General features: G+C 38.6%; 1 protein-coding gene across 2 annotated transcripts in view; it reads left to right on the top strand.

The window, feature by feature from the left end:
• The window catches only part of dpp10 (dipeptidyl peptidase like 10), a 366,908-nt gene that overhangs the window by 329,772 nt on the left and 22,887 nt on the right, over nucleotides 1–14,249 (top strand). For both annotated transcript variants that reach the window (XM_079563408.1, XM_079563409.1), the window contains exons 12-16: nucleotides 4,658–4,696; nucleotides 9,276–9,383; nucleotides 9,824–9,915; nucleotides 9,995–10,042; nucleotides 10,352–10,473. In XM_079563408.1, coding sequence (XP_079419534.1) covers nucleotides 4,658–4,696; nucleotides 9,276–9,383; nucleotides 9,824–9,915; nucleotides 9,995–10,042; nucleotides 10,352–10,473 — 409 coding nt within the window. The remainder of the gene's footprint in view (nucleotides 1–4,657; nucleotides 4,697–9,275; nucleotides 9,384–9,823; nucleotides 9,916–9,994; nucleotides 10,043–10,351; nucleotides 10,474–14,249) is intronic.

The following is a 14,249-nucleotide window of genomic DNA, read 5'->3' as shown; positions in this document are numbered from 1 at the left end:
AAAGGCGTTGATCTATGGAACGGTTTATCTGTTCAACTTAAGGGCTCCAAAACTATTAAAGCATTTAAGAAAACGTATAAATCAAACATGATAGAGAAGTATAGAACACTTGAATGAAGACCATTAGAAGAGAAGTCGATCGAGGATACATAGCATAATTTTTGTTGTGTTGAAGTTTAAGTTTTGTGCTTAAGTGTTTCCATCGTTGGTATTAAAGATTGTGTCCAAAGATGACACATTATACACTGAGTCACAGTTGTAAAAGGGGTTAGGCAAAATAAGTCTTGGCTTCAGCCTAAACCCCTTCGGTCAGGCATCATTTAGATTTAATTCTTAATGTATGTGTTTTCTTATTGTATAATGTCTTAGATCTTTGGAAAACATGTGACATGTGATTTAAATGTTCATAATGACCGAAGAAAATAAATTAACTAACTAACTAAATTAACTAACTAAGAGATAGTGACCAAAAAAAATAGTTCTTTACAAATATATACACAATATATTCACAATACTTGGAGAGAAACTTAAAAAGAGCAATATTCAGGAGATCAAGATGAATAATAAAAGCACCAACTGTACATCACTGTGGAGAGAAAGCAGTGTATAACAGTAAATGCATGCATCAATATCACAAGTATCAAAGAAACTAAAGAAAAAAATCTTGCTTTTATTATTTTTCACACAACAGAGTGCCTCAGACTTCTTTTTTTGACCTTTTGATTAGGCTACTCCACCTCCTGCACTTGCTCTACAAAGCCTTAATCTAGTCAAAATGTTCCTTTTCATTGGAACGCTGGCCCAGTCTTGGAAGAGCACCTGGTCGTTGGCCTTCTGCAACTACACGGAACCCTCACAAGCTCTCACGTTTCCTGCTTTGAAAAGATAATTTATATCAGTGATCACAGTATTTCTAATTGCACTGATGTGATTTTGTTTCCCAACTAATTGGAGGTCGGGGCCGATAGTTGGGAATTTCACAACATCGGCCGATAACAGCAGATATTTCCAGGACCGCTTCCTGATTTTTTGCATTGGAAAGAGCGAAGTCAGAGCTTTAAAACGTCCTAGGCTTAAGGGGAACAGAGAAACATTGCAATGAAAATTGGTTAGCTACAAGTTTGTTAAACACAAGTTTCACCAAATAAACCTCAGTCAATATGGACAGGCTGCATGTCATTTGGAAGCACAGAAACCAGAGAATAGTTAGTTTTTACTTCCTCATATGTATTTTTGATCGCTGGGAATAATGCCACAGCAAGCAGCAGTATGTTAATGCTAACAGCAACTCATCAAAGCTGGGACAGAAAGTATGATTGCATCACCTAAGTAATACAATAAAATGCTGGAGTGGCCAAGTATCTATGTTTTCACAGGATTATAGACCAGACATTCGTCAAAAATATCGGCATTGGCCAATAAAAATCCCAAATAATCGGCCTTAGAAAACCCCACATCAGTCGACCTCTACAACTAATTTATCTTCTTATGTCTTTTTTTTATATAATTTCCCATTTTCAAACATGAAAAATGTAAATGCCTCCGTACATTCAAACCCAAGTCTACTTTGCATAAACTTACTTCAATGTATACAAGACGGAAATGTCATTAACTGTAATACAATATCCCCAGTCGGTTTCCCTGCATTTGTTTGAAACGTCCAGTATTTCCAGATTATATTGGATTAGCCTTTGTTCAGGCGCCTACGCAAATACAGTCTGATTTCATTTCAAAACTCTCCCAGTCCTTTTATCCCTCCTATTTTCTTTCTCTTTTTCTCCTCCTTTGTCAGGTTTAATAATTCCTCCATTTTATGCAGCGAGCATTTAAGTATTTGCTTTGTAGTCCTGCGCTCAATTGGGGGTTTTAAATTCAAAGGAAGAACTGTGCCATGTTTTATTCAAGCTGTGAAGTTACGAGTACCATGGAGGATTTCGAGTGACATGTATTAACCTCTGTTTAAGTGCACCTTTTCATCTGCACTAAAAACTTTAATCAAGATCCACACAAAGCAAGATAAAGAAATGTTAACAAGAATATACATGTTGCTCAGAATGTTGTGCCTGAGTCTCACGTTCAAATTGTTGGACCATGAATCTTTCCATGTGGAGTTTGCACGTCCTCCTCGTGTTGGTGTAGCACAATCCATTCTTTTCCTTGTATCCCAAAACATGCACAATAGGCTAAATCCCCCAGATAGGTACTCATGATAATGGAAGCAGCTCTGGAGATGAGGTCCCACTGTGGTTACCCGCTGCTCCTGACAGGTTCCCCCAGGGTTATTGAAGGAAGGGCCAAACAGGGCATTTTTTTTCATACAGATAAATGTCAAGGCATTTACTTAAAAGTTGTAATAATGATAAGTACCATGCTAGAAGATACTTTAGATGCTTGGCAATTGGTAAAAAATACAATATACAATGAAGTGCAGATTTTGTGGCTTTGTGGTAGTTGTGGAGAAGGCCTTGTTGTCAACAAAGCCTATAATGGCCTGAAACATAAAAAATAACAATATACAGAACCTTCTCCACAACTACCACAAAAGCCTCCAAGCTTGAGTTGTTGCTCGAGGGGGCAATGCATGTAATGTAATGGTATAGAGTTCAGGATATTCCACAGTTACCATGGAGATCCACCATCTTTGCAGCTGTTAGCATACATTTCCATTGACTAACATTAGCTAAAAACAGTATAAAAAGTGGAGAAAATAGCTGTGGAACAGCTCCGCTAGCTGTTGAGTTACTGCTGGTAAATACTGTATATCTAAGTCACTGTGGTGTCCAAGTGTTTTAATGTGAACAATAACTCCAGTATTTTAACTTTTAAAATCTCCATTAGTTTATAATTGCTGCTAATCCCATAATGCTTGGTGATATGACATCACATTCCTGAACTCTACTGGGAACTGGGGTGTGTGAACTTTTCAACAGGATCATTTTGGTGTTTTGTTATCGTGAATTGAAATTAGTTCACACATTAAAATAAATAACTTCACAACATCACTGACCACGAGTGAAAAAAAAAGCTTTTGTGTCTTCACTCATTATTCTTTGAGACAAAAATCCACCAGGGTGTGTAAACTTATTGGCACAACTGTATATTAAAGTCTCTGGTTCTTGAAAAGTGTGAGTAATCTGACTAACTAGCTTGCACTGACACCTGTAAATTTCAAAGAGGTTTGAACGAATCAACACATCAGCTTCAAGTCTTTTATTTTATTTTTATTTTATTTTTAAACACTGGCCTCCAGTGTCTGCGCACATTGGTGAATGAGAGAGTGAGTGGCTGACGGGTTCTTTACTGTAAAGTGCTTTGGGCCCGATGAAGGTAGAAAAGCACTATATAAGTTGAGTCCATTTACCAAAATATGACTTTTATTTTGATTGAGTAAACAGTGCTTCAGACAGTGCAGGAGCATTACGCTGCTACAGCCTTCCAAGCAAGGATTACAGCGCTTGGTGTGCAGTTGTGGCCCAAATATTTACTCAAGTAAGAGTAAAAAAGTACTAATTATACCCGAGTACTTCGAGTACTGAGTAACTGTTTTAGCTTAAAAGTGTGATTTATGTTTTAATAGTGACATGAATTATGAAACAAAACATGAAATAATGTAAAAAATAAAATAATATATTCAACCAATAATACAAAAAAAACATAAGAAATGATAATGAAGAATTATGTAACAAAACATAAAATACATATTTTTTACTTGTCAAAATGAACATTTGCTCATAGTGTCTCTACTTTTTCTTCTACTCAATGAAGTACAAATACTACATTTTACTCAAGACGATGGTAAATGAAAAAAAATGACATGCAAAAGTACAGATACTTGTAACTGACCACTATCCACCTCTGCCGACACATAAAGGTATTTCAAAGCAGTTCGACCAAATCAACACATCAGCTCCAAGTCAGTTATATGATGAGAATATGTAAGACTTTTGTTTCAATAAAGTGCAGGAGCATTAACCTGCTGTAGCCCATTGCAATTATAAAATGTCTGTTCAAAAAATTCCATGCGACTGAAACAAGAAGTACCTCAAATTTACAAGAGCTTTATATAAGGTGACCGGATTTTCCACATTAAAAACTGGGACACAATGGGAGTTTATGGGGGAGCCTAATGTTCACTCGCGTTGATGGTCAAACTTCACGTTTATAAAAGTCTAATGTCAATTAAATGGAGCAATCAGCATTGAAGTGATAAACTTTTAGCTCTTTCATTGGTTCAGTCAAAACATTGTGTTCATGGCCCAAAGTCTTTAAGTTTCAAGTGAAAAAAGCTGGTTACAAATCAGAATACGCGGGGCAGAGCTTGTGTAAAACTAGAACACATCAATAGTTTTGTAGAAATCCACTGGGACATGGGACAACTGGGACTGTCCCGGGTGTAAACTGTAAACTGGGACGTCTGGTCACCCTAGTTTTATAAAGACCATTCTAATCCCATAAACAGATATAGTGATGAAAGAAATGCAGTTTATTTACCGACATTAGGTGCAACATTTCTTCACCGATGGTATACAAAATGGAACAAAATGTCCTTACAATAGCTGAGATTTGTTCCAGTATTGACAAACCTGACATTTTGAAACTTTCTATTTGGGAAAGTTGCACCACGATTCCCATCTGACACTCACTATTTCTTTTGCAGAGACATGAAGAAAGCTCTGAACTTTGGCTGTCGAAGCAGGTAAGTCCCACTGAGTCCAATCTGTCAAAGTCTGTCACTGTAGTTCCTCGTTGCATTTGGAGAAAGCCTTTTTTTTTTTTTTATTCATAATCAATTTCCCTCACTCGCAATAAAACTTTGTAGCCACGGCAATGTTCTGACAGGAGTTTTATTACCAACACTGCCTTTGCCAAAGAGGCCAATAAATATATGGAGAATGCCCACTAACCGGACCTTCATAGCCCATTGTATATTATTGGATCAGATATACGACTTTGGACCCAATGGGAGCTCAAGGCTTCTGTATAGCAGCCCATTAGCTTTTCACCAACAAAAAGTACTTTATAGCCATTTCCAACACTTTAACATAGCACTCGAATTGTGTGTAAATTTGGAGTTCAGTTTCTTGTTCAGAAGGTACTGCTGTTGGGCCTTTAGCTTCTCGTGGTTAAAGAAGAACAAAGTAACTTGTTTACCTTAATAAATCCTTGTGTTGATGGGATGATCGGGAGGGTGTCTTTCATCTCCCCCGGTGTCTCTGTCCAGAAAACCACCCTTGCAATTTCCCTGCCTCTGGGTCGGAGGTGCAATACACACTAATAGAATCACGAAGAAGATGCTAAGAGGCTAACGGGCAAAGCTAACTGCGGGCTAGAGCTACTTTAGCGGTGTTTACAGCCAAGTTTGATTGAAAATAAATTCTCTCCATTGTGTAATTGGGTTGTGGCACAATGCACAATATCCCTCTCTCCCTTTGTCTTTTCTGTCAGTGTAGTATTTACTGTCACGGACAATTAATGAGTAAAAACGCAACATGGTACGACACCCGCAGTGGCGCTTTTGGCCTCTAGGGGCATGAGTTACTTAGTTCTGCTTTAACTTTGAATCCATTTTACAGTTACTTTCTCAATTGTAAAAGGGGCACAATGCAAGTTGGTAATTTTATACTCAATGCTGCCACCTCAGGTCTTACATATAACTGCAGCTTCTATATTAAGCTCATGCATGACGACACTTCAGACCCGAAGTAACAACTTTTTGAGTGACAGTGCAGGATTTTTGAGGCAGTTGTGGTGAACAGGTCTGGGCTCATTCTACACATTAGGACATGGAGGAACATGTAGGGGGAGGAAAATACATTATTTTAACATTTTTAAGCTCTGTATAGTCCCTTTAGCCTCTTAACTCCCGCCTGAACCGAGAGCATTTTCCCCAGTTTAGCTTTACCCAAATCCTGTAGGCCAGTGTAACACCTCATTTGAAAGCTAAGATCTACAAAACTCATCTAAATGGATCTTTTTCCTCATCAGATTTTTTTCCATCCTTTTGTAGCTTTTTTGTAATTTTTTTTATCCATTTTTTGTCATTTTTTGTCACATTTATTGTCATTTTTTATCCTTTTTTTTGTCATTTTTTCTCACATTTTTGTCACATTTTTGTCACATTTTTTGTCACATTTTTATCACATTTTTGTCACATTTTTTTGTCATTTTTTTGTCATTTTTTTGTCATTTTTTCTCACATTTTTGTCACATTTTTGTCACATCTTTTGTCTTTTTTTTGGTAATTTTTTTGTCTTTTATTGTCATATTTTGTCACATTTTTGTCATTTTTTCATCACTTTTTTGTCAAAGTTTTCTCACTTTTTTGTCACATCTTCATCATTGTTTTCGTCTCAGTTCTGTCGCTATTTTCCCACCTTTTTTCCAGAAGCTTTTGGATTGGGGTAGAGCCAAACTGGACAAAATGTGCTCGGTTCAGGTGGGAGTTAAGGGGTAAAGACACTAAATGCACAACATCTATCTATGTCACTTCTTGTCAGTAGCTTAAGCATTCAAATTAAAATAAATGTACTTCCTAATATTTCTTAGTTAATTTGCAGCTTCAAAACCTGTCATATACACTTTAAAGTTGATGTAAAACGTTAGCACTTCTTTATTTGCCATTGCAGTCATGTGAAGACGCATCGATTTTAACAGTGTTTCATGTTTTGCTGTGCTCTCTCTTACTGTGCACTGCTGTGTGCGTGAAATCTTTACAACCAAGTGCGTGTTTAGCTTAGTTATTTATTTATTTGAGTCATTTCTACCTCACGGGACAGACAGACTGATGTAAACATCTGTTGGGTAAATTTACATCACAAGGAATTTTTAAAAGCTCACAACTTACCAAACATTATAAAAATTAATGTTCTATCGATACACATCATTTACATGTCTCCATTTGATTTCAGACTCATCATTTTACACAGGCAGAAGCAAGTCAAATGTAATGCTTTTTAATGCAATTTTGAATGTCCAAGTACTATATTTTAATGCCACAAAAATGGGGGGAAAAAATGTGTCCATCCTTAAACATCATTAAACAGAGAAAAGGCAACTCAATAGGTTTTGGGGCATCAGTTTGTTAATTTTTAATGAACTTAAAATGCCAGTTTGAATCACATCTAATGTTTTTTTTACTGACATATCAGGCCTCGATTTTGGCACGATTCATTTTGTGAATTTGAATGCTCCACAGAAACCCTGTTACATTATGGCTGGATGTCTAACCCGAAAGCAGACAGTTTTTCACCAGGCGCGAAAAAGGTGAAAAGGTTTTGAGCAAGTGATCAGCTCTGTTGGTAACATATTCCACACGTGAGAAGACTGAGTTTCCAAAAGCCGAAATCTTGCACTGGCGTGAGACCTAAGAGTGCATGGCTTTGTGATATGGGCCCTACTAGCAAAGAAAATAGTGTGCAGCGTTCAGGGAAAAGTGTAATTTAATGTAGAAACGCATAACTTTGAAATTTGGACTCCGAGGGTTAGGGTGTGAAGTTCTTTCTGGGCATGCGTTCCTTTGGACAAAGCAAAATATACTGTGCCAGGTTCAATCCAAAAGGGCCAAGTTAGCTTTGACTATACTATTTGGCAGCAGAGTATGTCATCTATTATGCTCCCACTTCAGCACTAAAAGATTGTAGTTTATTTTACCATATCCGCTCCTGTTTGGCTAATCACACCATTTGGCCTGAGCACGTTGTAGCTTGAGTTATCGTTGGTGTTCGGGTGTAAATCTCCAAGAATCTCTCCTCCTATAGTCCTGTTTATGCTCTCCGAGGCTGCATGCTAATGTGGCTGTATGTAACAGTGCCACATGAGGATTAGGAGATCTTCTGTGATGTAGAGAAAAGCTAAGTACCTTAAATCTACCATCTGAGCCACCGTTTGGATTTGTGTTTGCAAATCCTGTTTACGTTCCGACGCTCGGTGGGTTTGAACACGACGCATATAAATTAGAGCATGTGTCGCATGTTTATGTCGCGTATTCTACAGTTGAGCTGCATTTTGTTTGCATTCAGCACTGATATAATGATGCCTGTAAGTTACATGTTTTTAAAATAGCGAGATGGATCTGGTTTGTTTTTAGTGAGAGAAGGAAATGTATGAATCTTGCACAATAGACAAAAAATGGCATATTAGATCAGGGTTCTCCAACCAGTCGCTCTCAAGTCCCATCCATCCTTTTGCTCTCCAAAGATGTTCTACCTTTCTACATCAGGGTTTCCGCATTATAATGCATTAAAAGCTTCAATTTCAGCAAAAAAATGGACTTCACATCATAACAATGCCACTCAAGTGGCCAAAAATATCTGCAATTTTGGCTGAAATTGATCATATATTTTGTCTAATGTTGCATTCCAGGCAACTGGTAACTGGTAAATTTCCCACTCACCTGGAACTCTCTGAAGTCATAAGTCATAATGTTCAAGTGGGAAAGTTACCAGTTGCCTGGAACGCACCATAATTCCCTTTCCTCTGTTTGATGAAATGTATGTTAAAGGGGCTAGATGCAAGTTGGCCATTTTATACTCACTACTGCCACCTCAGGTCATACGTGTAACTGCACTTTCCATATCAAGCTTGTGCATGACGGCACTTTGGAATTAACACCATTTTGAGTGACAGTGCAGGATTTTAAAGGCAGTTGTGGTGAACAGGTCTGAGCTCATTCTACACATTAGGAAATGGCTGGAACATGTAGGGGGAGGAAAATACTTAATTTTAACATTTTAAACTCCATATACTCCCTTTGAGAGTTCAAACAAATCTTAAGAAATAAATTATTTGCTCATTTCATTCTGCGTTTGTGATCTTAACCTCTTAACCCCCTTCCTGATCTGGTTCTTTATCAGTTCGCTTATCGATTCCAATTAATTAAAAAAATAGGGTATAAATTAACATGTGCATTTTTATTGTACTTTTTATGTCAACTTGCAACAGCCATGTTGAAAATGACGCACATCTGCATCATTAGTGAAGGAGACATACGGCTCCGATGGATTGCTCAATCGAAACCGTAGAACTGGTTCTAGATTCCCATCCCTTATTTGGGAATTAAAAAGCATTCAATTTGACTTGCTTCTGCCTGTATATAGCACTCAGAACGTCAATTATTTTTTGAGGTGCTACTCTCGTGTGTATTTTTCTTCATCCAGAGGGAAATCAAACATCAGCACATTAATTGAACAAACAGCACACATCACGGCAAAACTCCTAAGAACCTGTTTAAACCGATCGTATATGCAGTCATCTCTTTTTGCTTTTTTTGTATCCAGACACAGGAGCCGGTGTTCTCTCGGGACGGCAGCAGGTTCTTCCTCACGGTCCCGGTCAAGCAGGGAGGACGGGGAGAGTTCCACCACATCGCCATGTTCAGCACACAGGTAAAATGAAATGAGTAATTCTGTTTGCCGCGTTGATCCGGTTGGAATGAAGTAACATTCACTTGCTCGTATAGATTCTGACTTTATTTCGAACGCAGTACAAGTTCACAAGGTCCTCTACTTTTTTCCTTTATTTAGTGATTTCTTTGAGAGCCTATAGTGACTCCTTTTAATCCACACACAGTAAGATCTTTCAAAAGCCAATGTAATAAACTGTCTGTTTAATTTTTTGCTTGAATTCAAGGGTATTTTTGCAGCAGATACGTACAGGCAGAGGAAAAACATTATTGCTTGAATGCCTTTAAAAGCTTCACTAGCTCCTATTTCTAACAGTGTACCATTCCAGCCTTTTGTTTGTACAATATAGAAAAAAGATAGAGTACAGTCTTGTTCAAGCTTTGAAGGTTGGATACAAATGCATTGCACGTCTTTGATTTCAGTTCAGGGCAGATCAGAATGAAGTGAGACATCTAACTTCAGGGAACTGGGAGGTGACCAGGATCATAGCGTACGACGAAAACACAGACAACCTGTAAGTCCACACACGATTTCAATGCACTCTTTCTTTCTTACCGAGATGCTTTCTTCTCACTTCTCATTTTTGTTCACAGTTACTTCCTGAGCACAGAGGGTTCACCGCACAGACGGCAGCTCTACAGGTGACGCCATAATCATGCACATTTATACCTTTAAGCATCTACTGGCTTTTGAGCTGGAGTAATGGATAATAATGCTACATTTGCCACATGTTGAAGCTGATCACTTTGTATGGCATCCCTGGAATGGGCATTGACTAGACCTGAGTTTATAACATTTTGCAATTGTCTGTCAGCTATTCATAAAAGTCAAATGTGTCCGTATAAGGGTATTGTTGTTCTTAACCAATAAAATCATGTCTATCCTCTCTATAAAAGAAAAACTATTGTGATTCTATTGTTTGATTCATTTCTATCTCTCCTCCTTCCCAGTGTAAAAACGGTGGGTCTGTTCCCTCGCCGGTGTCTGACCTGTGAACTGAACAAGGCTCACTGTCTGTACTTCGACGCAGACATCAGCCCCACGAACCTGCACATCATCCTGCAGTGCAAAGGTACACGCTCCATCTTATTCCATAGACTGTTAGTGTAAATGTGATATAGTTTAAGGAGCTAAAAGGTCTCTTCTAACTAAAATGCTGGTTTTGAGGCAAATTGATGATAACAGTGGAGCCTGTCACATAAAAAAATGGAAATTCAGCAAAACAAATACAGGGACATGGACAGTATTAATCCACAGAGTGAGAAACAGTTTGTAGTTTGTCCTGCAAGCACTTAATAACATGTGCGAGGCTGCAAGTGGTATTAATGTAAAGAAGTGGAGAGCGAAAGGGAAGCAGCAAAGCTTGTACATTTTTTTAATGATTTTTAGATGTCACATTGCACGACGTGGGGATTGTAAAATCGTGAGCTGCACTCGTCTCCATTGTGCGATCGTTCAAAGAGAGTTTGTTGTAGCAGTTTCAGGCTCCAGAAGGCATGTCTTTAGCTGAGGCAAGTGCCAAAAGCTAGTGGGGTTTATTTCCGTGGGAAAAGTGCAGGGAAAGTCCTGTAAAATGCAGAGTGGGACCCGTTCATGTCAGGCCTCTGTTGCTTGTGACTCTGGCGCGGTTTGGCGTGCGCTAATGTGTTGCCGAGACACTGACAGAGATCATTGTTGCAGTAAGAGGAGGCTCACTCTGCGACTAGTGTTCCAAAATATCAGACACTTCCTGATGCCGGTCGTAGTTCGTCTTTGGTCATACCTCAGTTCTATTTTAAATCTTTTTCCCTGTCTCACTGTACGACCAAAGATGTTCCCCTCGCAGACGGCCAAAATCACGCAGTGTACACCTGGCCAAGGCCAACAGCAATGCCCTCAGGCTACCGGTGAAAACACTGGTGCCATGTTGTTTGCACCCAAGATACCTACTTCGTAGTTGAGCAACGCTGTGGCAGGCGGAAGATCGGGCCCCAAATGTTTTATATTTAGGTAAAGAAAACCTAATCTTATCTTATCTTATCTTATCTTATCTTAAAGAGGTTGGTCTGTTAGCTGCCATGTCACTACTGGTACATTTAACACACTACATTGTCCAAATGCTTTTGTGTAAACAATAACTCCAGTATTTAACATTTTAGAATCTCAATTGATTCATCATGGAATGTACCAGAACTTCCTGAAATCATATCAGTTTTTAATCCTCATCTCCATACCATCACCAAACTCGCCCCGACTCGGATCTGGGCAGCTCTCATCCCTCTTAAAATACCCAAATCCTAAATTTATCCATGTTTAAATTTTCAAAGCAGACATCATTCTTCCGCCCTCTCTCAGAAGTGCCCCGTCTGCAGTCGCTGTATCATCATAAAGGCTTTGATTCATGGCATTGGGCTGATCCACTTCGAGACATCGGCCGCGCGGATAAAAATATCTGTTTAAATCCATCCATGTTCTATTTGAGGAGGTGTCTGGACCCAACATAAAGTGATTAGTCGCAGTAAGAAGTCACATTTGGAAACCTTCTCATCTGGGCGCATGGTGTGAAAACGTCCGTCAAAGTGTTACAACAATGACTTAACACGACAAGTCTAAACATTTACTTTAGAAACAGCAGAAAGAGGAAGGGAATTAATGGAATGTGGATAATTGCCAATATTATGAAACAACAAAAGCTGTTGTTGGCTTTGTAAAGTTTTACAAATGGTTAGGGATTAAGGTTAGGGTTGTATTTTTATAGGTAAAAAATACCCAAAATATAAACAACCATGTGCTTTTACCATGAGTGGCTCAGCTCTGCTAAAACCAGACGTCTCCAGCTCCAGATGTCGACTAAAGACAGCCAAATATGTCTCATCCAAATCCACTCTTTGATTACCCATTGCAAAAAATAGCATTTTCTGTGTCTGCTTGGCTATTAGGCGCATGTTTTTTGTATTCCTGGCAACAGTATAATCCAAAATGTTGCGCAGAGTGGCTTCAAAGCGAGAAGATTGTTGGTGTCGGGAACATGGCGAAACTGAGTTTGAAGAAAGAAAGACAACATAACCCGACAAAGTACTTTAACAGATTTCCCCAGTTCAGCTTTGCCCAAATTTAAAAGCTTCATACATTCATTCGAAAGTTAAGACCTACAAAACTGATCTAAGGTTTTTCCTGGTTGTGTTGCCAAGCGTCTTCATTTTCGTCTCGTTTTTGTTATTTTGATGCTTTTTTAAAGAAGTTTTTCGATTGGAGTAATGCCTGGATAATAACTGGAGTAAATGTGCTCGGTTCAGGTGGGAGTGAGCCTCTTGACCCCCACCTGAACCGAGCCAGTTTGGCTTTACCCAAATCTAAAAGCTTCAACAAAAAAAGCAACAAGAATGTGACGAACAAAGCAATATACAGTGGGAGGAAAAATTAAGTACCGTTTGGAATTGGTCACTAAATGTGCTCTGATCTTCCTCAAAATCCGAAGAATGATTAAACAGTGTCTGCTTACTAATGCTTACTAACTAATACCACCCAAACATTTACATTTGATCATATTGTTATTGGCCATGACATGTAAACATTCACAGGAGAGCGTGGAATAAGTGAGTACACCGCCTGAATCTCACTGAACTGCAGCAGTTTTGTAAAGAGGAATGGTCCAAGATTGGTCCAATGGTCCTGAGACATTCACAACAGCTTGTGAATTAATAAGTGAACCCTAATACAGGGGTTCACTTACTTGTTCATACTTATTCATAGCTGGCTGATCCTTTTTTTGTAGCAATAACTGCTTTTCTGTAGTTGCAGATTAGACACTCACAACAATCAGGATGAATCTTGGATCATTCCTCTTTACAAAACTGCTGCAGTTCAGCGAGATTCAGGTGGTGTACTTACTTATTCCACGCTCTCCTGTGAATGTTTACATGTGGCCAGTAAAAATATGATCAAATGTAAATGTTTGGGTGGGCAGTTTAAGCAGACACTGTAGGCAGAAATGTGAGAAATGTCAAATGGTGTACTCTTTGTTCTTTTTCTTATGGTATAGGTGCAGCAAAAAAGTGACAAAAACTCAACAAAGTAGAGGCAAAAATGAGAAAGAAGGTGAAAAAAGTGACGACAACATGGCAATAATGCAAGGAAAAAGATCTGTTTATGTACATCAGTTTTGTAGGTCTTAGCTTTCAAATGAGGTGTGATTCTGGCCTCTCGACTGTGAATTTGTGGATTTGGGATTTTAAGAGACACATTTTTCAGGCTTGGAGCCTTAATGTCAGGTCTGTCTTACAGCAAAACGTTTCTTTTTTCATCTTTATTATTGAGGTCATGATTGTAGACGATTGTAAACTAAGCAATAGTTTTTATTTTTTATTCTTGCCTGCTGCCATTCACCAATTCAAAAGCTTTTGCAAAGTTTTGCAGCAATAGTATCACCCACAGGGCATACAGTTCTATATGAAAACCATTAACTCCTTTGAATCCATTATGACCAGAGAGCAGTGAACAGAATTGCCCATTGGGATGAATAAAGTTGTTTTTATTTTTTTTTATTTTTGAATCCATTCATAAAAGACTGTAGATTAGCATTGCTGTGAATCACACAGCAGCAGCAGACTTTGTAATCAGTCACTCTCCAACAGCCCAGAATCATCTGTTCTGACTGAGAGCCATTAGTTTCAAACCAATTAGCCTCTCTATTGCTCATAATGACTTTTACTTAACACCACTGGGCCATGTGGCTTTTATTTATAATAGCGGAGAACTCTATATTATTGGGAGTTTCTATTTATTCTCCGGTGCAAAGGGTCACAAACACACTGGTGCACGGGCCACGGCCAGATTTATTGGACAATAACAGTGTTCCCGTTTCCCAAA

The sequence above is a fragment of the Gobius niger genome (genome assembly GCF_951799975.1).
Source record: "Gobius niger genome assembly, chromosome: 9".
Taxonomy (NCBI): domain Eukaryota; kingdom Metazoa; phylum Chordata; class Actinopteri; order Gobiiformes; family Gobiidae; genus Gobius; species Gobius niger.
The sequence above is the reverse complement of the archived record's forward strand: the minus strand, read 5'-3'. Positions and strand labels throughout refer to the sequence as shown.